Source organism: Manis javanica, chromosome 6 (assembly GCF_040802235.1).
Source record: "Manis javanica isolate MJ-LG chromosome 6, MJ_LKY, whole genome shotgun sequence".
Lineage (NCBI taxonomy): Eukaryota > Metazoa > Chordata > Mammalia > Pholidota > Manidae > Manis > Manis javanica.
In genome coordinates this window covers 55,200,696-55,225,888 of record NC_133161.1, presented here as the reverse complement: position 1 = coordinate 55,225,888, position 25,193 = coordinate 55,200,696, and the positions used below count along the sequence as shown (strand labels likewise).

Sequence of the window (25,193 nt, the reverse complement as noted above, 5' to 3'; positions counted from 1 at the left end):
TTTAGCTCCATCCATGTTGTTGCGAATGGTAGGATTTGTTTTTTTCTTATGGCTGAGTAATATTCCATTGTGTATATGTACCACATCTTCTTTATCCATTCATCTACTGATACACATTTAGGTTGCTTCCATATCTTGGCTATTGTAAATAGTGCAGCAATAAACATAGGGGTCCATCTGCCTTTTTCAAACTGGAGTGCTGCATTCTTAGGGTAAATTCCTAGAATTGGAATTCCTGGGTCAAATGGTATTTCTATTTTGAGCTTTTTGAGGAACCTCCATACTGCTTTCCACAATGGTTGAACTAATTTACATTCCCACCAGCAGTGTAGGAGGGTTCCCCTTTCTCCACAACCTCGCCAACATTTGTTGTTGTTTGTCTTTTGGATGGTAGCAATTCTTCCTGGTGTGAGATGATATCTCATTGTGGTTTTAATTTGCATTTCTCTGATGACAAGCGATGTGGAGCATCTTTTCATGTGTCTGTTGGCCATCTGAATTTCTTCTTTAGAGAACTGTCTATTCAGCTCCTCTGCCCATTTTTTAATTGGATTATTTGCTTTTTGTTTGTTGAGGTGTGTGAGCTCTTTATATATTTTGGATGTCAACCCTTTATCGGATCTGTCATTTTCAAATATATTCTCCCATACTGTAGGATATCTTTTTGTTCTATTGATGGTGTCCTTTGCTGTACAGAAGCTTTTCAGCTTGATACAGTCCCATTTGTTCATTTTTGCATTTGTTTCCCTTGCCCAGGGAGATATGTTCAAGAAGAGGTCACTCATGTTTATGTCTAAGAGATTTTTGCCTATGTTTTTTCTAAGAGTTTTATGGTTTCATGAATTACATTCAAGTCTTTGACCCATTTTGAATTTACTTTTGTGTATCGGGTTAGACAGTGACCCAGTTTCATTCTCTTACATGTAGCTGTCCAGTTTTGCCAGCACCATCTGTTGAAGAGACTGTCATTTCCTCATTGTATGTCCAAGGCCCCTTTATCGAATATTAGTTGACCATATATGTTTGGGTTAATGTTTGGAGTCTCTATTCTGTTCCACTAGTCTGTGGCTCTCTTCTTGTGCCAGTACCAAATTGTCTTGATTACTGTGGCTTTGTAATAGAGCTTGAAGTTGGGGAGTAAGATACCCCCCACTTTATTCTTCCTTCTCAGGATTGCTTTAGCTATTCAGGGTCTTTGGTGTTTCCATATGAATTTTTGCACTATTTGTTCCAGTTTATTGAAGAAAGCTGTTGGTAATTTGATAGGGATTGCATTGAATCTGTATATTTATTTTTCCATTTTAAAGAGAATATTGAAAATCTAGAGACAACTGACTAGTTCAGTGTTAAATTTTAGAAGGTCAAAGAGCTGTGGCTTGAACACAGGGTAGCTACCTTGAAATCAAGGATATTTTCCAACTTGCTACACCACTAACACTGCTTCTATGCTGCAAGGCATAGAGAGAATTGACTGGTTATATATTTGTATATTTGGTTCCATGCAAGTCAGAAGCAGTAAATGGGCTATTTTCAAAAAAGTGGTTAGTATGAAATGATTTTGAAGGGAGAAAAAGGAAGAGAAGCATCTCATAAGAAAGCTTTATACTGTACCTGAAAATCCCCATGTTTCAATAGAAGAGGTTCCATTTTTGCCAGTGAATGGGTTGCACTGCCAACACCCTGCTCACATCCTTGGAGCCTGGGCTGGACATGTGTGCATCTGGAGAATGCACAGATCCTCCACCAGAGAGATATATGTTCCTTACATCTGTAACCCCTGGGACATTTTTTCTCCACACCAGTCTCTGAAATTCCAAACACAGCTGAGTCCTGCATGTGAGAGAAAAGATCATCTTGCTTTGGTTTTGGGTTACAAATAGGAAAATTCAGATGGGGAAGTGATGACACCTAGATGGCAGGACAGAAGACCTAAGCTTCTGTCCCCCAACAAAGACCAATAATTAGACAGCTATCCATGAACAAAATCATCTGTAGGAGAGCCCAGGAGTCTACCTAAAAAACTTCAGCAAAACAGTGGGACAGAAATCCCTAAGAATAACCACACAAAAAGGGTAGGAAAAAGAGCTTCATTTCGCCTGTATAATTCCATCATTCAGGTTGGCATCACTCAACACCAAGAGAGAACTCCCAGCCAGAAAGAATTCCTGTCACTGGGAAAGGGAAAGAAAGGTAAGCAACCAACATCGCCAGTCTTTCAGAACACTGCAGGAGAGATCCGCTTCAGTTTCACACCAGCCAGACACTGGCAAAGATGAGACATACAGGGATGGCTAGAAACAAAGAAGGGCAAGGGTGACCAATGTTAGCCACACGGTGAGAGTGACTATGGACCTCAGTGACCTGCTCCCAGCAGCTTTTCCTACTGAATAGACAATACAACTGCCTTGGATGCCCTCAGATCATATCACTGAGGCTTTTGCCCAGCATGTTTTCTCATCATAGTTGCCAGAAGCCTGAGTCACTACCCACTCCCTCCCTCTTCCTCTCCCTTGGACCTCACAGCCTGGGATCAGTTTGGGCAGCCAGCCCCAGCCTCTTTGGCTGTGTGAGTGCAAGATGCCAACCTAGACCATGCAGCTAACCCCTGCCACCATGCACACACTCAGGGCTAGCCCCTCTAGCTATGTACCTGCATGTCACTAGCCTGATTCCCATCACTAGCCTCCATTGCTATTTGTGCACCTGTGGTAAGACCCTGCACTGTGGAAGACCATGGAAGACAGCGAAGACCCCAGAACTGCTTATGGGCCAGGATTCAGCCCTATCTTCTGTCGCTGGCCTGAACTGCTGAGCTCACCTTCAGCAGGTCCCTCCAGCTGTGCACCTGTACAGCCTTTGCCCAACTTACATCACTAGCTTCTACTGCCATCCTCACACCCTTTATGTATGGGAATGCACCCCAAATCCAAGGCTCTCAAAGCTGCTTATGGGCCCTCATCTGGCCCTGACTCCTGTCACTAGCCTTTACTACTGGGGTAAACAGCAGTTAGCCCCTCCGGCCATGCACTCGCACCCTGCCAGCCTTTGTTCCCACACTCACTTCAACTGCTGTTGGCCTAATGGAAGATCTTTCAGTCACAGGAGCACATGCCAAGAGCCACTGCCTCTGCAACTAATATTGTATCTGTGGTTGGCCCCAGCCTTACTGCTGGCCCTGACCCTTGCCACTACATGTGCACCTGTAATTGGCCTCAGCCACTACACAGGCACATGCAGCTGGCCTCTGCAGCCAAGGGTGTGTACCACTGGACCAAATTACCACAGTGGCCTGTGCTGGCCCCTAACTGCTCTACCTGAAGAGGATGCTAAGGACTCTAGAAGCCCTCAGTCTCTCCAGACCCCCAACAGTATTCACCAAGGCCCACAGGATTGTCAGTGTTGTGGATCTGAAAGGCCTGAGCCAAGGAGACATCATATCCCCCTTCCCCAGGTCTAAAGCCACAGGGATCATGAAGAGTAAGGAAAACCTGTCATCAAAGTATACCACTATGGAAGATCATCATTTCAAAATGAAGACATCAAGAGAGGAAGAAAGGAATAAAGGAACTACAAAGCAGCTAGAAAACAATTAACAAGATGCAATAGTAAATCCTCAACACTCAATAATTATTTTAGATATAAGTGCATTAGATTTTCCAATTAAAAGTCATAGAGTGGCTGAATAGATTTTCTTTTTAACTATATACTGCCTAAAAAAGATTCACTTTAGTGTTAAGGACACACATAGGCTCAAAGGGATGGAAAAAGATATTACATGTAAATGGAAACCAAAATAAAGCAGGGGTAACTCTATCAAGAAAAGTAGCCTCTAAGTCTAAAACTGTAACAAAAGACAAAGAAGGTCATTATATAGTGAGAAAGAGGTCAATTCTTGAAAGGATGCAAATTTGTAAGTATATATGTACCCAACACCAGAGTACATAAATATATTAAACAAATACTAACAGATCTGAAGGGAATAATAGACAACAGGACAATAATAATAGGGGACTTTACTACACCACTTTCTACAATGGATCATCCAGGCAGGAAAATCAATAAGAAAACTTTGGACTTTATATTTTAGCCCAAATGGACCTAATAGACATTCAAAGAGCATTCTATTCAACAGCAGGAAAATATACATTCCTCTTAAGTGCACATGGAATATTCTCCAGGATAGGCCAAAGATTAGAGCACAAAAAAGTTCTTAGAAAATTTTAAAAGATTGAATTCATACCAAGTTGTTATGAAAATAGAAATCAAAACTGGAGGAAAACTGGAAATTTTACAAATATGTGGAAATTAAACAACACAATCCTGAACAACTAATGGATCAAGGATGAAATCAAATTAAATTTTTTTAAAAATCTTGAAACAAACAAAAATGGAAATAAAAAGTAACAAAACTTACAGAATGCTGCAAAATCAGTGCTATGAGGCAAATATACACAATAAATTCCTACATAAAAAAGGAAGTTCTCAAATAGAAAACTTAACTTTACACCTTAAGGAACTCAGAGAACAAACCAAGCCCAAAGTTAGCATAAGAAAAGAGATAGCAAAAATCAGAGAAATAAATGAAATAGAAAAATAAAAAAGATCGATAAAGCTCATTTTTTTAAAGATACAAAAATTGACAAACCTTTGGCTAGACTAACCAAGAGAAAAAGAGAAAAGACTGACATAAATAAAATTATAAATGCAAGATGAAACATTACAGCTGATACAAAGTGTCATAAGAGACTACTATGAACAATTATATGTCAACAAATTGAACAACCCACAAGAAATGGATAAATTCCTAGAAATACACAACCTACCAAGACTGAATCATGAAGAAACAGAAAAATCTGAATAAACTGAAATCAAACCAGTAATCACAGACTTCCTGATGAAGAAATCCCAGTCCCAAATGATCACTAGTGATTATTCCAAACACTTAAAAGAGAATTAATACCAATCCTCTGAAACTCATCCAAAAAATCAGAGAATGGAACACTTGCAAACCCATTTTGTGCAGTCAACATTATCCTGATACCACAGGATAAAACTAGATGCTACAAGAGAAGAAAACTATAGGCCAACATCCCTGATGAACAAGATGTAAAAATCCTCAGCAAAATACTAGCAATTTCAACAGCACATTAAAAGGATTATACACCATGATCAAGTGGGATTTACCCCCTGGGATACAAGGATGGTTCAACATATGCAGATGAGTCAATGTGTTACCCACATAAATAGAATGAAAAATAAGAATCATCTATTCCTTTCAATAGATGTAGAATAAACAATTGACATAATTCAAATCCTTTCATAATGACAATTCTTAACAAATTGGATATAGAAGAAATGTAGTCCAACATAATAAAGGCCATATACAACAAACCCACACATAACATATTCAAGAGTAAAAGGTAGAAAACTTTCCCTCTAAAATCAGAAACAAGACAAGGGTGCCCACTCTCACCACATCAGTTCAACATAGTATTAGAAGTCCTAGCCAGAGCAGTTAGGCAAGACAAAGAAATAAAAGTATATATTCCAAATCAAGAAAGAAGTAAAATTGTCTCTGTTTACTGATGACTTGATCTTATACATAAAAAGGTCCTAGAGACTTCACAAAAAATTTATTAAAAGCAATAAACACATTCAGTAAAGTTTCAGGATACAAAATAAGATCTATGCACCAAAAACATTGACTCTGATCAAAGAAATTGAAGAAGAAATAAATAATTAGAAGCTATTCCATGTCCATGGATCAGAAGAGCTAATATTGTTAAAATACTGATACTACCCAAAGTCATCTATAGATTCAGTGCAATCTCTATCAAAATTCAAATGACATTTTTCATAAAAATAGAAAAAAATTCCTAAAATTTATATGGAACTACAAAAGACACTAAGTAGCTTTAGCAATCTTAAGAAAGAACAAAGCAGAGTAAAACTATGTTACAGAGCTATAGTAATTAAAAAATGGCACTGGCATAAAAACAGACACATGGACCAGTGGAATAGAGTTGAGAACCCAGAAATAAACCCTCACATATACAGTCAAGTAATATTTGATAAGCGATCCAAGAATACTCATGGGGAAACAATAATCTCTTTAATAAATGGTGTTGTCAAAATTGAATATTCACATGCAAAAGAATGAAATTTGACCTCTATTTTACACCATTCAAAAAATTAATTAGAAATGGTTAAAGTCTTAGACATATGACTTATAGAAACTATAAAATCTGGTAGAAACAATAACTATAAAGCCTAGTAGAAAACAGGAAAACTCTTCTTGAATTTGGTCTTTGGAATGATTTTTTTTGATATAACAAAAAAAATGCAACAGAAGCAAAAATAAATATGTGCAACTATATCAAACTAAAAACTTCTGCACAGCAAGAAACAATCAACAAAATTAAAAGGCAACATATGAAATAGGAAAAAATATTTGCAAACTCTATATCGATAAGTGGTTAATATCCAACATATATTTGGAATCTGTACAATTCAATAGCAAAACAATAATAATGATTATAATCTGATTAGAAAACAGGCAAAGGACCAGAATAGATATTTTTTTAAAGAAGGCATACAGATGGTAAGCAGGTACATGAAAAATCATAAGGGAAATGCAAATCAGAACAACACTGAGACATAGCTTTACATCTGCTAAAATGCCTAGCATCAAAATGAGAGAGATAACAAGTATTAGGATGTAGAGAAAAGGGGTTGCCTAAATTGGTGCAGCCACTATGGAAAACAGTATGGAGGTTTCTCAAGGAATTAAAAGTAGAATATGATCCAGTAATCCACATCATGCTATATATCCAGAGGAAACAAAATCTCTGTCTTGAAGAGATATCTGCATTTTCATGTTCATTGCAGCATAATTCACAATAGCCAAGACAAGGAAACAACCTAAACATCCATCCCCATTGATGAATGGACAGTGTTTTTTTTAAGGGGTATATAATTACAGTGGAATATTATATAGCCATAAAAAAGAAGGTTCACCATAGATGAACTTTGAGAACATTATGCTAAATGATATAGGCAGACTGAAGTAAACAAACACTGTATGATCTCACATGTGGAACCTAAAACTGTTGAATTATGTATCTGAGATGATAGATGTTTACTCAATTATTGCAGTAACCTTTTCACAATATTTGTAAATTAAACCATCATGCTGTATATCTTACATAATGAGGTATGTCAATTATTTCTCAATAAAACTGCAAAAATATAATTGAACTCAGAGAAACAGAATGTAAATTGGTAAGTACCAGAGGTTGTGAGGTTAGGGAAATGGGGTGATGTTGGTCAAAGGGTACAAATTTCCAATAGTATGATGAATGAGCTCCAGGGATCTAACATACAGCAAGGTGACTATATTTACAGGACTGTATTATATATGTGAAAATTGCTATGAGAATACTCCTCTTGACATAATGTTCTTACCATAAAGACAACAATAAAAAATTATAATCATAGGAGGTGAAGGATATGTTATTGTGATAAACATTCTTGTATCACATCACCACACTGTACACTTTAAACTCATGTGATATGTCATTTACAGCTCAATAAAGCTTGGTATTGGGAAGAAACAGGAAAATTCAGTCTCCATGAGAGTATATAGCTTAAGGATTCTGTACCTATATTATCCACATATTCTCAGATGTACATACATTTTCATGTTTACATATAAATTTGCTTGGTTACTTAGTCTTCTGTAATTTAAAATTTTTTCTTCTCAGAATGCTGATAATTTTAGCTTTAAAAGACTTTTATAGAGTATGACTCATTTAAATAGCTTTTATCTATATAGCAACTCTGAATACTCTCTCACAACTTTCTTATCCAGTACATTCTGGGACAAGCTATAAGTTCCTAAGAAATGATTTTTTTTTAGTGTTCCACATAGACTTATTTGGAACTCTTTTTTTGGTAACATTAAATAACGAATGCATAATATTTTTCATTCTGTAGAGAATATGTTAAAATCCTTTTCATTACCATTCTAGGTATAAAAATCTTCCATTCAATATTAAATCTATTATTAAAATGTTAAGTTATAATGGCAGCTACTTTAAAGATGCATAGAAATCTTGGCTTTTTTTCCTTATAAACTGTAAAATAGCATAGCTAAATAGTTCACTTCTCTTCATCAACAGCTGTGTTTTAAACATAGCATTTTTTTCTAATATGAAAGTAATTCATTATAGAACACTGGCAAGCACATAAACAATATGAGAAGAAAAATGGAAACCACTTACCTATTGCTACCTATTATTCCACCAACCAGAGAGAACCATCATCCAAATACCGTGTTTCCTTATGGGAGCCTAGGTATAAGTCTGTGCCTGTATGTCAATCATACAATTTTATGGGTATGTTAGATGAGGAAAGGATGAACCCAAAGTATTAGTGTCTCATAATGTTTGTTGCTTACAAGTCAATTTCTTTTTTTAGCTTTCACTAATTCTGTAATGAATATCTTTTTTTCTCACGTTTCCACCCGAAACTACAACTTCACAGAAGCGTAGTTGCAACATTAGAAGTTACAGCACTAGCAGATCACAGAGCTCAGACGGAAAACTGTGTTCACCAGGCATCTTAACTCCCAGTATTCTTCCTTCATATATTTGGATTCCTGCTACAATTTGTCCTTCTGACAAAATTAAAAATCATTCTAAAAGTTTGCCTTGAAACACCCTCAGAGTGTTGCTAAATTAAGGTTAAATTTCAAGTATAAATTTTCAAGCAATTAGTTTTGGTTTTGCCCAAGCAAAACACCCCACAGGTGACGCCAAATAAAAACTATTAACAGACTACCATCTTGCATTTCTTATAAAAACGTTGGGTCTGTAGCAGCGATTTGCTAATCAAATTCAGAATTTGATTTGCAATGCCTCCGGCAGGCAGCCAATCCAGTTATGAAAGAACAGAAGCAAGACCCAGTGCCCCGGGGAGTATCCCTGAGAAGCTAGCTGGGTCCTTTGCTCTCCTTAGCTAACTGGTTCCATAGGAAAGCACTGCCATTGCTCCTAAAATAAAATATCATAGCTAATTTTTTCAATAAATTATTGGATTGTACTAGACACAAAACATGTACATTTTGGAATCTAGACTTATAAAATATTTTGACATGTTTTAATATAAACAGGAACATTTCAAATGATTGCTTGGATCTAAAATGTTTTTCCACTTGACATTTGTTTATACTTCCTAGGAAAGAAACTCTATTTATGGATAACTGAATAACACAAATAAACATCAGAGAGAACTGAAAAATCAGCTTTGATTATGCATGAAAATCTACAATGTCATTGTGTACTCTTATGCTGTATTCTGATTGCTTGTTTATTTTTACAGAACTTCTGGTGAGCCTATGGAAGAGGAGCCAGCCTTGTGAAGTGCCAAGTTACCCACCCCCCATATTTCCTGTATGTGACATCATTGTGTATCCCCCCACCCAGCACCCTCAGACATGTCTTGTCTGCTACCTGGGTGGCACAGATTCTATGGAACATAAACACTGGGCACAAAATTCTGAACAGCGGCTTCACTTGTTCTTTGGATGGACTTGAAAGGGCATTAAAGATTCCTTAAACGTAACCGCTATGATTCTAAAGTTACAGTAAACCATGATTGGAAGAAACTGCTTCCAGTGTGTTCTGAATATGTTGGGGTGACCTACTCAAAGGCCCAAAGTATGAACTAGAAACATCCAAGACAGCATTAGATATTGTTAATTACAGATGCTATGACAGCCAGCAAAATTGGGGGCAAAACCTGAGAAATACTCATTTCCGACGTTCTGGTCAGTTTGTTACTGGGTAATTTTTTTGTCAGACAGTCTTCAATTGTTTACAGGATTTGCTTTCAGCTATGAGTGGATAGCAGTTCCTGACAGATCCTAGGGGTCTTTTTTGTTTGTTTGTTTTGTTTCTTGGCCTTTGTTTTAACACATGGTTCAACTCTTGCTAGTTAGAGTTCAACATGGAGGAACTAGGATGAGGCTTTTTTCAATTGCATAAGCCATGCTCTATCTCCAAGTACAAATGCCAAAGGAACCTTACAAACTGTATGCAATGGTGCAATATTTTATGCCACATTTTTTGAGAAAAATTACCCTCTTCCCCTGACATCCCTCTCCGAGTCCCACACGTGGGAGATCTGCAGTCGCACTTGAGGATGAGGTCTCCCTTCCCCCTCAGGCATCCCTTGCCCTGATGACGGTAGCTCTGAGCATATGTTCCATGGAAGATTTTCAGTGTCTTTGAAAAGTGCGTAACTTTTCAAAGATGGTCTTAATCCGTTCCAAATCTATCAAGAAGTTATTCTCTCACTTTTCTTTTGCCACCCTCCACCATTTCCTGTCTTCTTGCCTTTCATCCTTCCTTCCTATAAGAAAGCTAAAGATTACCCATAATCTCCCCAAATTACTCAGGAGCTCTGAACATTTATTTTTTACTTTTCAGGTTAACACAGTTGCGTGATATGATATATTCGGTTAGCTGTGAAACTATTAAAGTGAATATGGCTTAAGCAATGTTACTGAATTTTCTAGATCTTTGAAATGTGTTAATGAAGGCATTGCCTATTTGAAGTCACCTTGAAATAAATTGACCTTGAAGTTGTGCCTTCATCTGGAAAAAAAAACCTTAACCTTTAACCTTAGTGTCGAAAGCCAAAAATAAGAGACATTTATTTCTGAGATTATAACCAATTTACTGAATATAGTAGGTTATCTGCCTACTTCCCAAAATTCTATTTCAGTGTATAACTCAAACACCTGAAGACACTGATGTAGGATACTTTCAGTATTTAGTATCTGACAATGCTTTTTAGAGTGTTAATGTTTCTTTACATATATTTTCCTAACTAACTCAAAGAATATATTAAAGCCATAAGTGAAGACTGTCATGCTTTTATTCAGAAATCTGAAAGAAACCTTAATTAAAACAAGGTTTTAGGGAAGGCCTTGATATGAAAGATATGGAACAATATGGTTTTACTTAAAGAGGACTCTAACCTGTAAATCAAAGATGAAAGATTTCACTCAAGTAGAATTATGTAACTCCCTTTTGTTTTACAGTCAGACCATATTTTTCATGCATTTGGTTTTTTTAGGATTACAATTTTTTAAAGACTTTTATTACATGTACAAAAATGACTCAATACTTGTTTTAACATCTTAGAAATCTGAGATAACTTTTAAAATAGGAAATCTGAAATGGAATGTAACTCAGTATTAGGTAAACATCACTTTTATTGCATAAGGGTGAGGTCAATCTAGATTCACAATTGTAATGAATTTTTTGTAAAAAAATTCACATTTTCAGAGAAATTCATGCCAATTATATTTGCTTGCTCTTGCTGTTTTGCTTTAATTGCTTAAGGAGATTCTAAGAAAACCAGATAATGGAGCCAAAAGTTTAAAACAGACTTCCCCCTTTAAAAAGAAAGTGATATCATATTTTAATTGGAAACATAATTATGACTTGTAAAAATCAACTTCATAATTACAAGTCTCTATTATTACTCTCAATCCTTCCAGATATTTTTTAGATGTTGTTGATGTTGAATAAGAAAATGAAACAGTATAGTGCAAACATACTAATTTATTGAAGTTTCCTATAATAGTTTTGCCACGTACATATGCACAACCATGAGTTTGATAAATCCAGATCACTAGGACATCTCCATGGTTATCTGGATTTAAAACATGGCATTGTTGAGTTAATCACACATCCTCCCATATGACAGTGTACCCAATTGGTTGCAGTTAGAGTCTAGGATACACGGAGAGGCAGATAAACAGATAAACCATGGAGAGGATTAATCACAGCTGAGTGTAGTTGTAAGAACAGAATGCCAGTGCTTTTTGATGATACCATTACAAAATGTAGTATAGCCCTCAGGGACAGAATGGAGGCTTTTGGAGAATATCAACACTTCTTTTGAAATACACCAGCACTTTTTGAAAGGGTAGCTTCAGTTGATATAGTTATTTTCTTACACATTGAATTTTTATTGGTCGCAAAAGTTCCTAGTTAAGGGCTGTTAGAACTCCTCTCTAAGCATTATCAATAATATATCTCTTTCTGATCCATACTTTGAAGGATAATCACATAGATTACAGATTGCTCACAATCTCATAATAACTCATACATGATGAAAAAGTAATGATTTTTGAGAAATCTATTAATAAACAATGCTAGGAGTTTAATAAGATTTGGTAATAGATACAAAAAGAAAGTTTAATAAAATTAATTTTCTCAATTATATAGTACAAACTGGGGTTGTATATTAAATTCATAAAGTCTTATTAGATAATAAGTATAATAGACCTCAAGTGGTAATAGAAGCTATTTAATCATAGCTCATTAAATGGGAAGAACATTTTGAGATGAACTCTTTTAACAAATTTACATCAATAATAGAGATAGAAGTCAGCTTGTGGAGAAAACAGATACATATGAAAAATGACTACAAGTAGCATTTTCATTACCAATCATAGGAACTGAAATCTTGCCTTCACTTTTGACTGTCACCTTTTGCAAAACTTCCATACTTTTCTCACTGGCAGCATGGTAGATTTGAAAGGAGGACATCTCCTCACACATTTTCAGAAACTAAGGGCTGGCCTCTGCTAACAATTCAGTGCTTCCTTATTTCTGAAGGTCATTCACAAAGCTTTGCAGATTTACTGGGTTTCTTTACAGACTCCATATGGAAGTAAAATAGAATGATGATGTGGAAACTATTCTGAGAGAAAATTCCTCTTCTCAGTCATCACTTTTATACTTATTTTTTTTCCAGCATTTATGTGTAGGTCAATTTGTTTAAACAACTCTTACTATTTATCTTTTGAAAGTTTACTCTCAATTTGTCTCAATGAAAGTATTAAATGTCTAATAGTCACAAAACAAAGCCAAAGGTTTCTGTCCTAAAAGTAATTTATTCTGAGCTTGGAATACTCAAAATCTGTCAGAGTTTGACATCATTTCTAGCATTATCTATCCTAACATTCCTTTCATGATCAGGAATGAAATCACTTAACTTGCTGAGCAAATAAGAAAAAAGAGAAGTAGGAAACAACACACCTTTTCAACTATTGCACAAATAGGGCATTTCACCTCCAAAAAGAATGAAAACCAGATGATCGAAGCTCAGAAATGAAGGCATTTTATTGTCTTTAAAACCAATCATCAACAAAGTAATGATCATCATCAAATATTTCTTGTGTTCCCTGAGGACACAATTATAATTTGGTCTCTAGCAGAATTTTATACTGTTTACTGCCTCTTGAATGAAGTATTATGAATAGTACATCACCATCATCAACACCACCACTAACATATGTAAGTGCCACTGTGTGCCTTCTTTTCCTGGTCATATTTACATTGAAAATCATAGTTCTTGCCTCCTAACAGACTGCTTTTACTACATCAAATGCTTCACGAAGCACAACATGATTGTCATATGGCCCGAGTGTAAATTTTTTACATGAACAAGGCACGTTCTCGTTGGACTATAGAATTTGGTTTCTCCTAATCAACTGCAGTCCAGTTTTTCTATGATATATGTGGCTGGTTTTATATAATGGTTTGTGCAACAGCCGAGTCAGTTATTAACATGTTAGATATAGCTGGGTGGAGCAATTGAACCTGAGACTATAGATCTGGGGCTGTTTGGACTTGATCTTAAAGACAGAATAATAGGGTTGTAACGATTTCTCAAACTGGAACATTTAGCAAATACATAGTTCACAGAAAAGTGTCAATCTTTCTAACCAATAATTTACTTTCCACTCTTCCCCTGTCCAATTGCCAATACCAAATTGCTCTATCTAAATTGTCAGAATAATTTCTTCAATCTCTGCTTTATGTTTCTTAAGTAGAAATAACCATAACAGCTTATTTTATGACACATCACTAGATCTACTTTCTTTCATGCTGTTTTATATAAACACTGGTAGATACTCTTCATCTTCCTTTTCAAAAACCTTAGCCATTTTACTAATCTTAAAAGATAGATTATGTTATTGTGTTTTGGTCTGAATCTTTGGACTCGGCACTTTGTCTTAATAATACAGAATGATTCTTTCTCTCTCATATGCAGTTTTCCACCAGTCTTGCTACTACCTAATTGTGTTGTGCCAACTGCCACATAGAGAAGATTGGATATGTCCTTTTCTTGCCCTTTGGATGATGTCCCTATGAGTCAAACTCACAAACATAAACTCTAGCATGAGGAAAATATGGCGAAAGAGAAATTTTACAATAGTATAATTTGGAAGTAAGGTATTTTCAGACTATTTGAAGAAAATTGGAGTTTTCTGTTTTCTGTTTGGGCCTTAGGCACATTAGAGGCAAATGTTGCAACATCGAATAAACTATGGAGGGACAAGTGTTCTGCTGGCATGTTGTGGTCATATCCTCCAGGCTTCATTGTGGTGCCCATTTTTGTAGTGGGCATTTTATGACCATTGATAGAGATCTTGCATCAGTTTCTGACTATTGCTTTTATTTAAAATTGAGTAGAAACGGATTAGCGGAAAAACAGGAATTATAAAATATGAGGAGACATGGCACTTCCTTGGGTATGCAAAGATTGTTTTTATATAAAAATCTCCATATGCTCCATATGCCCTTCCTAAATTGTAATATCCTCAAACTCTTGTTGCATAAGCAATGTCAGTGTCCATCTCCACAACAGCTGAGTACATGGAATCTCCCTTCCACTGGTTGCTGGGCACACCAAGGAGGCTGTTAAAAATGAGTGACCATTTTGTAGATCATTGTCTCAGCAGTTTGTGTCACTTGAAAGCAAATATCCTGATATTTTTAAGTAAGGAAGGCAGGGCAAGCGGAAAACTGGTATTTATTACCTCTGTGATTAAACTCTCTAGACCTGGCTTGTTGATATGTATGCCAGTACTCTGGAGATTCTGGCTTAGCATAAAATTAAAATGTCTTTCCTACTGTGGTCTGATATCTGTTTCTGTAATAAGATCAGTTTGTTGTCCTCTGTGCACCAGTGGTTTTGCCCTTAATTTTTTTGGCTAGCAATCACCAAAAACTGTCGCTCAGAGCTGCTGAGAAAAATACATGTGGCCAAACTTCTTTTCTTAAAATTGTGCTGCAGTGATGTTTTCCCAGATGTGAAAAATAATTATCTAATAAAGGATTAATATCTAATAACGATATCATTCTTACAAATGCTCATGGAATGTTTACCTTCTTTCTGATTCCTTTTTGTACTTGAAAATACTGAATGGAAAATCCAGCGGTGTGCTCCAATTATTGTTTATGTTGTTAATGTCATGATTCTCCTTCAAAGAGGATTTAAAAATCCCTTTTTGGCTTGTTTTCTACTGAATTAGATTTTCCTCTAGTCCTAGTGTGAATAAAAGCTATTTGAAATAAAAGTGTTCTTCTTTTCTACCTCCTTAGTACCTGCTGTTAGATTCTGAATACTAGGTACTTGATAAATTACTGTGACATACAGTACTCCACTTTCAAAAAATGAAAGGGTTATTTGCAAGTAAATTCCCTTTATAATGATGTGAGCATTCACAAAAGAAAAAAAGGTAAATTAAAGCAGAGTAGTTTTCATGAATTGGCTGCTCAGAATAAAGAGTAATGATAGTAATAGTTAACATTGATTGAGCACCAACCATATGCCTATTAGTGTATTTAGCTCTGTAACAAAATTATATTATTCATCACATGGACCTTAGGTCATGTATATTATTACTCCCATGTACAGATGAGAGCATGGAACATGGAAAAGATAAACTTACCCATTGTTACAGTAAGAGATAGTATTAAATCCTTATCTATGTCTATCTAGCTCTAAAGTCTGTCCTCTCTCCAAGTGGCATACATGATATGTGAAAGATGGCAGGCTAAAGGCATTCTTTAACCATAAACTATGACTAACCTTCAGAATAGACTTTATGTTCAGTCTGCTAACCTTATGATTTTATTAAATTATCATTTTAAATGAATCTGCTTATTGTGGCTAGGTTTGTACAGTAAGTACAAGTTACAAAACGGTTCCTTTTTCCCCCTATTTCAACATCTTTCTTTAATCTAGCCAAGAACCCTAAGATGTCTTTGGAATACATATTCCAAAAACTCTTGAAATCTATTCCAAGACCAATACTTACTTTTGAATTTTAGTAACCCCCTGCAATGTTTAACAGCCTAAAACATAACTGGTTCCAATGGACAATGATTTGGGTTCCTTCTGGGAAAAGATAGTAATATTTTGTCTAACAGAAAGTAAACTTGAGATGGAGTGGGTGGGTAGTCAGTTTCAATGGTAAACACCTTTGGTTTAATCAGATTTGTCAAATGGCAAATGGTTTTCTGTTTCTTTTAAGTTTCCATGGTAAAAAGAGAACAATTGAAGAAGTGGGAATATAAGTAAAAAATAAGAATGAGTGTTGTTCGTTTTGAAAAGTAGTTTATAGTTAAAAATAGAAGTCTAAAGAATTTCTTTCACTACTAAACACGCTTAGAGTTACTTAACTGAAAGTATTTCCAAATTACTCCTGAGCTTTGTAATATCAGTATCAATTCTTACAGTCCTCCCAGTTGACCATAAGTGGATCATTCCACACATATCCTAATAAGTACTTTAGAAAAGACTGTTAACTGTCCCCTCAATGCCATAAAAACAGGGAAACAAGATTGGGGGAAAGAGGCAAATGAATGAATTCCTTTTTTAATCTTTAAAAAAAGTGGAGATACAATAAATGAAATAAAGATTGCATTTACTATAGATCAAGTCAAATTTAAAGTTCTTAATGTATCTAGCAAAGACACTATTAACTCTGTATTGAAAGCTTATAAAGTACATTTAAAATCTGACATAGTCCCACATCTATACTTTGTTTTCCCCAAAAAATAATTTTTTCCAAAAGAAAAGCATTTAAAAACATAAAGTGTGATAAAGTAAATCAATTTAATGATGTAACAAAAATGATTTTTTAATTAATTTTATATGAAGATTTATTCTGAATTGAATGTGAAGACTTTATATTCATATTAAATGAGGTTTCTTTTTTTTTATTTTGTTGTCATTAATCTACAATTACATGAAGAACATTATGTTTACTAGGGTCCCCCCTTCACCAAGTCCCCCCCACAAACTCCATTACAGTACTGTCAGCATAGTAAGATGTTACAGAATCACTACTTCTCTTCTCTGTGTTGCACAGCCCTCCCCATGCCCCCCCCCAACATTATACATGCAAATCGTAATACCCCCTTTCTTTTTCCCCACCCTTATCCCTCCTTTCCCTCCCATTCTCCCCAGTCCCTTTCCCTTTGGTAACTGTTAGTCCATTCTTAGGTTCTGTGATTCTGCTGCTGTTTTGTTCCTCCAGTCTTTCTTTGTTCCTACACTCCACATATGAGTGAAATCTTTTAGTGTTTGTCTTTCTCCGCCTGGCTTATTTATACCCTCTAGCTCCATCCACGTTGTTGCAAATGGTAGGATTTGTTTTCTTCTTATGGCTGAATAATATTCCATTGTGTATATGTACCACATCTTCTTTATCCATTCATCTACTGATGGACACTTAGGTTGCTTCCATTTCTTGGCTATTGTAAATAGTGGCTTTTGGATGTAGAGTTCTATAGATGTCCATTAGGTCCATCTGTTCTAGTGTGTTGTTCAGTGCCTCTGTGTCCTTACTTATTTTCTGTCCAGTGGATCTTTCCTTTGGAATGAGTGGCATGTTGAAGTCTCCTAAAATTATCATTATGTAATGTCCTTCTTTATCTTTTATTGCTTTCTTTGTTTTGAGGTCTATTTTGTCTGATACTAGTACTGCAACACCTGCTTTTTTCTCCCTGTTGTTTGAATGAAATACCTTTTTCCATCCCTTGGCTTTTAGTCTGTGCATGTCTTTGGGTTTGAGGTGAGTCTCTTGTAACCAACATAGAGATGGATCTTGCTTTTTTATCCATTCTGTTACTCTGTGTCTTTTGATTGGTGCATTCGTTCTATTTACATTTAAGGTGATTATTGAAAGATATGTACTTATTGCCATTGCAGGCTTTAGATTCGTGGTTGCCAAAGGTTCAAGGTTAGCTTCTTTACTATCTTTCTGTCTAACTTAACTTGCTTATTGAGCTATTTTAAACACTGTCTGGTGATTCTTTATTTTTCTCCCTTCTTATTCCTCCTCCTCCATTATTTATATGTTGGTTTTATTATTCTGTGCTCTTTTGTGTTTCCTTTAACTGCTTTTGTCGGTAGTTGATTTTATTTTTTGCCTTTAGTCAGTATTTGGTTGGTCTGCTTTCTTTGCTGTGATTTTATTTTCTCTGGTGACATCTATTTAGCCTTAGGAGTGCTCCCATCTAGAGCAGTCCCTCTAAAATACCCTGTAGAGGTGGTTTGTGGAGGCAAATTCCCTCAACTTTTGCTTGTCTGGGAATTGTTTAATCTCTTCTTCATATTTAAATGATAATAATTGTGCTGGATACAGTATTCTTGGTTCAAGGCCCTTCTCTTTTATTGCATTAAATATATCATGCCATTCTCTTCTGGCCTGTAATGTTTCTGTTGAGAAGTCTGATGATAGCCTGCTGGGTTTTCCTTTGTAGGTGACCTTTTTCCTCTCTCTAGCCGCCTTTAAAACTCTGTCCTTGTCCTTGACCTTTGTCATTTTAATTATTATGTGTCTTGGTGTTGTCCTCCTTGGGTCTCTTCTGCTGGGGGTTCTGTGCACTTCTGTGGTCTGATCGAGTATTTCCTTCCCCAGTTTGGGGAAGTTTTCAGCAATTATTTCTTCAAATACACTTTCTATCCCTTTTTCTCTCTCTTCTTCTTCTGGTACCCCTATAATGCAGATATTGTTCCTTTTGGATTGGTCACACGGTTCTCTTAATATTGATTCATTCCTGGAGATCCTTTTATTTCTCTCTGCATTAGCTTCTCTGCATTCCTGTTCTCTGGTTTCTGTTCCATCAATGGCCTCTTGCATCTTATCCATTCTGCTTATAAATCCTTCCTGAGATTGTTTCATTGCTGTAATCTCCTTCCGGACATCAGCCCTTAGCTCTTGCATATTTCTCTGCAGCTCCATCAGCATGGTTATGAGCTTTATTTTTAATTCTTTTTCAGGGAGATTGGTTAGGTCTATCTCCTTCTCAGGGTTTGCCTCTGTGATCTTGGTCTGTATCAAATTCTTCTGCCTTTTCATAGCAATAGAGGTATTTGTGGGGAGCTGGCATGTGTGTTGGGTAAGAGAAAGTCCCTTCCTGCTGGCCTTCCTCTTCTGGGAGAACAGCGACCTCTAGCAGCTTGTGCTGGGCAGCTGCACGCAGACAGGGCCTCTGATTCTTGCCCGGCCGCTGTGGAGCTCCGCAGTTGCTGTGGGGGTGGCCAGCCTCAGGCTGCTTCTCCAATATGGGTGGGAAGCTGTTTATCCCCGTGAGGGGCCTCTGAGCTGTGCTGCTGCCCAGGGGGTTAGGGCGCCCAGAGTTCCCTGAGATTCCCAGCTGCCTGGACTAAGTGTCCCAGGACGCTTCCGTCCAGCTGTGGGGTCCCTGTCCCCTTAAGACTTTCAAAGAGCACTCGCTTTTCTTTGTCCCAGGGGCGCCAGCTATGGGGACCCGTTCACAGGTCTTACTGTCCTGTTCCTCTAGTATCCATCCAGCACCCCATGCACACACTGTGTCTGCGTTCCTGTGCGGATGGCTGGGGCTGGGTGTTTAGCAGTCCTGGGCTCCCTCTCCCTCACCGCTCTGACTCCTCTTCTCCCACAGGAGCTGGGGTGAGGGGCGCTTGGGTCCCGCCGGGCCGGGGCTTGTATCTTACCCCTTTCGCAATGCACTGGGTTCTCACAGGTGTGGATGTGCTCTGGCTTTGTCCTGTGTCTTCTGGTCTCTCTTTAGGAATAGTTGTATTTGTTATATTTTCAAAAATATGTATGGTTTTGGGAGGAGACTTCTGCTGCTCTACTCACGCCACCATCTTGGTTCTCCCCTAAATGAGGTTTCTTTTAAGAATGTATATTTTTAGTGCACTATTTTTTATTGTTTTAGTTCCCAAAAATTTAGTTGGTAGTTTTAAAAATAAAAATATTAATAATTATTTAAAATGTACCCTGCACTCTCATTTAAGTCTCAAAACACCCTGCAAGGAGAGTAATTTAATAGGTGAGGAAATTGAAACTTAAATTCCAGAAAAAAGCTATCTTTACTGTTATCCAGACTATTTTATTAAATGTAATCAACATTCACTGAATGCCTATTACATCACATGTATGCAGTACTTGTTTTCATAATAACATGGAGAATAGCAAAAAAATTGGCAATATAACTATATAAAAAAATGAAATTTTCATTGAAGCTCCCTCTTTGTAGCTCCAAAAGAAATATTGCCATGGATTTGAGTTTAGAATTGTGTGATACTAATGCTTTAAAAGAAGTGTGACTTCTCTTCTTTTTACATAGAGCTATATAACATAGAAGCAGTCATAGAATACATGAAGAAGTATTTGTTGTCTAAATTACTATATTCACAGGAAGCTCTGAGCAAAGATTTTCAAGAGAGCAGGTATGATTTAGGGTGTTTGTTAATGTCTCTTTCATCCTGTAATGACTACAGTCTCTAAAGTCAACATTCAATTAGAAGTATATAATCTTGAGAATTAGGAGATTAAATTTGTAAAGATCCTAAAATTCCCCTTAGAAACTGCTTTCTAAATTGCAGTCATTTACATTTCTCTGATTTTTTTAAATTAGTTAATTATAAGTTCTGGTACATCAAATCCCAGATAATCAAGTTCTTCAATAACCATTTCTGTTTTATTTCATTTGTCCTTTAATGACATATAATTTCCACCTCTTTTACTTTTCCAAGCACTCATCTTGATAGGCCATACTTTTAGTTCTTTCATCAGACCCCATACCCTGATAAGACTAATGCACCCTCACAAGACGGACTGTCTTAGGTGGGGGGTCTCTGTGCCATTAAAATTACACTGCCATTTTGAAGTTTTAATTTCCCCAGTTTAAAATTCAGCCCATACTTAATACATTCTAATTTCTTTTTTATTGTTACATATATATCCATCTCTCCCATGAGACTGTTAGATTCAACCCATCAATTTCACACAGCCAAAAACACTGCTTTGCAATTAGCAAATATGTATAAAGCATTGCTAGGTGCTATGAAACAATCTCTCTTGTCACTACTCCTCTTAAGGTGAATTGAAAGTGAATAGAAACATATATGGAGCTACATACTATAATCTGTGTTATAAAATCATTGTACTGTATGTTGAAATAAAGCCAAGTCAGTATTTATAGAGATCTAAAAACTGTCTTTAAAGAATCTTCTTGAAAAAGAAGATTCAAGTTCAGTTAATGTATTCCCAGAAAAGATAACACAGAAATGAAAATTCAAACTTTTGGTTTCCAGATGCATTTCTACAATGAACTAGCTTATGATATTGGGTAAATTCATTATATTCTCATGGTATTAATTTATTTTTCTACTTTTAATGCTTTTAAGGTTAAATATTCTTCTTCTGTTATTTTGGAAAAATTATATATTGTGGCTCTATCATTTTAGAAGCTACTCATTAAAATGCCTACTTAAAGTCAATTATCTTATCACACATCTCTACTTTCCCATTACAAAATATAAGAAGCTTTCAATGGCATTGATTTCCATATGACCTGTTTTATCTAATATCTCATCATTGCTAGTAGATAGTTTCAACTTGTTTTTAAACCTTGATTTTCATTTCTAACTGTTATTGCTATATGTCAGTGTTTATTAATGTTTTTTCAGTTGTAACACCAACAAGAATGATATAGTGAGTTAATTATTGAGACCTCATCACCTTTGCCAATTTCTTTGCTTAGAAATTTTGCTTTTGTCCCATTTCTTTCCTCTTTAAGCTTGGAGTAATTAACTTTCTTCCACTTTCCCTATCTCAAATGTATTTTTTTTTTTGGCACTCCTAAATGATATGTTAGCTGGGCATAGAATTCTAGGTTGCCAATTATTTTTTCTCAGCAATCTAACAAAATTGTTTTATTATATTCTTACCTCTATGTTTACTACAGAGGTGTCTGTAATGGCCTAATTATTGTCCCTTTGAAAGTAATCTATTTCTTTCTCTCTAGATCTTTTAAGATCTTCCCTGTGAACAAGTGTAATCTTTGAGTTTATCCTGCAAGGGACTTGACGTGTTTCCTATATGTGAAATTTTAATTCTTTATTCTGGGTTATCTACGTTGTTTATGATTGATAATATCACCCCCATTCTTACATTCCCTTCTCTAACACTTATTAGATATAATTCTAATTAGACATATATTGATGGCCTTGCTCTGTACTTTTTATCTATAAACTTGATTTTTATTTTTCTTTATATTTGTCTCTTTATACTACCCTCTGCACAATTTCCTCTAATCTCTCAGGTCTAATTTTATGCATTTCTATCCTATGAATTTTAACCTTCAAAGACCATATTCATTTTTTAAAGTTGTACTCACTTCTTTTTTCAATATTCAGTTATTCTTATGTCTTAGCTATTGTTTAGACTTATTTTACATTTTAATCATTTTCTACATATTTAGTTTACAATATCTATCAGAGTATGATTTCAAGTACTCAAGTATTATATATATTGATTTATTTACTCTTGGGAATTTTTTATTATGAATTAATTTTCAGCAGTCTTTAGGAATTCCATGTTATCTGGTTTGAGAATATATATATATATCTCAAGCAGTGCTGTATTTCCTTCTGTTAGAGATACTGGATTTTACCATATAAAACCATTTTGATGCTCATTTTAATGCCTATGGGTTCTTTGACCATGTGACTAATATTTAAATCACAAATCTAGGTGCATGCTTACCAGTACTCAGAGGAATCATTTCCCCCCCCCCCAGTGTCCAAAAAGACACTGCCAGCTTCCTTACTGTCAAACTGCTAAAGGCGTGCAGATTTTTTTTAGTTAACTCTACCACTTAAGGGGAAGCCTTTCAAGTATCCTAGATTAATTGCGAACATGTATGTACAAGATGGGTTTCCCAGTTCCAATTTTCTACTTCAGGAAATCCCAAGTTTACATCTCCTGTCTCTATGTCTCTACATAAGTATTAAAACATAAGCTAGTGGGTTACTTATGCTAGCAACTCCCCACGACCCCACCCCAAGCCAATGGCAGTATCTGCTCTCTCACCTGCCATTCTTATTTTTAGTTCCTGCTACATTTCTGGTACTTGGAGGTTTTCCTAGCTTTGCTGAATTTATCTATACATTTAAAATAAAATTTCATTCAGCATTTTTAAATGTTTATGGCAGAAGTGCTTCAATTTAACTGGTCCTTCACCTTGACAGCATTGAAAGTGGTGTCAGATTCTTCCTATGAAATGAGAACATTGGATGTCTAATCTCTCTGGTTCCTTTTAGCTCTGATATTCTATGACTTTTTCATATGCATAAAATGGATACTTTTTAGTTTCTAAACTGGTTGTCATTCATTGCTTAAGGGAGCTCCTCACTGAGTAATGGGCAGCTACTGCCCTAAGAGTTTTTCACAAACTCAAAATGATGAAGGAGTTTGCAGGCTGCTTCAGGAGAGACAATGAAGTTAGAAATACATAGGCCATCTGCAGAGGTTCAAGTGCTTCTAATTATTTTATATTTCTTGTGTCAGTGCAGTACTGGTAATCCTTTCTTGAGCCTGTGTGTTAATCTCACTGCTGACAGCAAATGGAAAGAGGAAGGAATAGTAGTGAGTGCCACTTGTCCAAACCTTAGAAGTGAGGATAGTGTTACATGGGCATCGTCTTCTTTTCTCTCAGGGAAACAGATACCCATCACATGTCAGAGGATGAAAGATTTGGGCTAATGCTTGGCAGGAACGTACATACTTGAGGTTTCATTTCTTTGCTCTCTAGTACATACTGTGGCCATGTTAAAGTTCAGGCTTCACATTCCTTCCTGGTGAAAAGGGATTTAATGAATATGCTACATGTTTTCTAGATGCTAAATGACATGCATCTTTCTCTCATTTGGCTACCCTTTTTTTTTTAATATCTTGGGTATAGTGTGCATGGATATCTTTCCAACTGAAAAGTACTTACTGAGAAGGAAGAGGAATCATTGCTGTGGGACGAAAACATTTTCCCTCAAAAAAGAATGTAGAAGCACACAAAAAAGATGTGGGATTTTTATGAATCATATCCTGTAATTTTTCACTTTTTTCCAGCTACCTCCTTCTTAGAACAGAATCCAAGAAAACCAAAGAAAACTATTTGTGCTGTGAGCAAAAATTTTGCCAAATTGAATTATATAATTCATCTAGCAGATTTGATGAGTTCCTGGATGCAATTTGCAAATTTGCATTTTGGGCACAAGGAAATAATGCATTTGTTATATATTTGAAAAAACACAGTGCTTGTTACAAAACCATATTTTGTAACTTCTCAGGAATGTCTCTGTTTTTATGTATAGTATAAATACTTAGGCATGAAACTTGGCTATTTGTCATGTACACTTCAGGATATTTGACAGTGAACATAGTGAACTATGGGATCAAATTTATGAATTGCTAGAAATTAAGCATTTTTATAAAATGATATTAAAATATTAGTTAAATATGATCAACTTTCAAAACTCAAAGGAATATACTCACTTTGATGTATCCTACTTGGACTCATTGTACATTATCACATATTTCTCAAAATTAACATTTTGATTTATGGGGAGGAGGGTTGATTATTGAAAGATGGTGGACTAAGACTCTCTAGACCCTCATTCCTCTGCAGAATTATCAAATAAACAACCACAGACAGATGAATATTACTTCGTAGGAGTTGTGGAAACAATCTAATGATCTATAGCAACCAAGCAAATACCCTATCAAGAAAAATCCACATTCAAAATGGTAGGTAGGAAATATCCGTGTTTTACACTTTTTTCCTTGCTTCTCCATATATTTGCATAACTCTTTGTACCAAAATCAGGAGGAAGTGGCCTGCCTTAGTCTTTTCAGGCTGCTATTAACAAAATACCATGGACTGGGTGGCTTAAAAAAATAAACATTTAATTCTTACAGTTCTGAAGGCTAGGAAGACTGAGGTCAGGTTGTCAGCATGGTGGGGTTTTGGTAAATACCCTCTTCC

At 35.9% G+C, this 25,193-nt stretch overlaps 1 protein-coding gene and 1 long non-coding RNA gene across 5 annotated transcripts in view; one reads left to right on the top strand and one right to left on the bottom strand.

Moving 5' to 3' along the window:
* The window catches only part of HDAC9 (histone deacetylase 9), a 938,800-nt gene extending 923,174 nt beyond the window's left edge, over nucleotides 1-15,626 (top strand). The window contains exon 29 of one of the 2 annotated variants that reach the window (XM_073238726.1): nucleotides 9,382-15,626. In XM_073238726.1, coding sequence (XP_073094827.1) covers nucleotides 9,382-9,421 — 40 coding nt within the window. In that variant the 3' untranslated portion in view covers nucleotides 9,422-15,626. The remainder of the gene's footprint in view (nucleotides 1-9,381) is intronic. The other variant, XM_073238727.1, reaches the window with a different exon arrangement.
* The window catches only part of LOC140849898 (uncharacterized), a 187,943-nt gene that overhangs the window by 97,912 nt on the left and 64,838 nt on the right, over nucleotides 1-25,193 (bottom strand). Inside the window, exon 3 of one of the 3 annotated variants that reach the window (XR_012132259.1) lies at nucleotides 1,612-1,830. The exons of the other annotated variants lie outside the window; for them this stretch is intronic. This is a non-coding gene — a long non-coding RNA (uncharacterized lncRNA). The remainder of the gene's footprint in view (nucleotides 1-1,611; nucleotides 1,831-25,193) is intronic. 3 annotated transcript variants of the gene reach the window in all.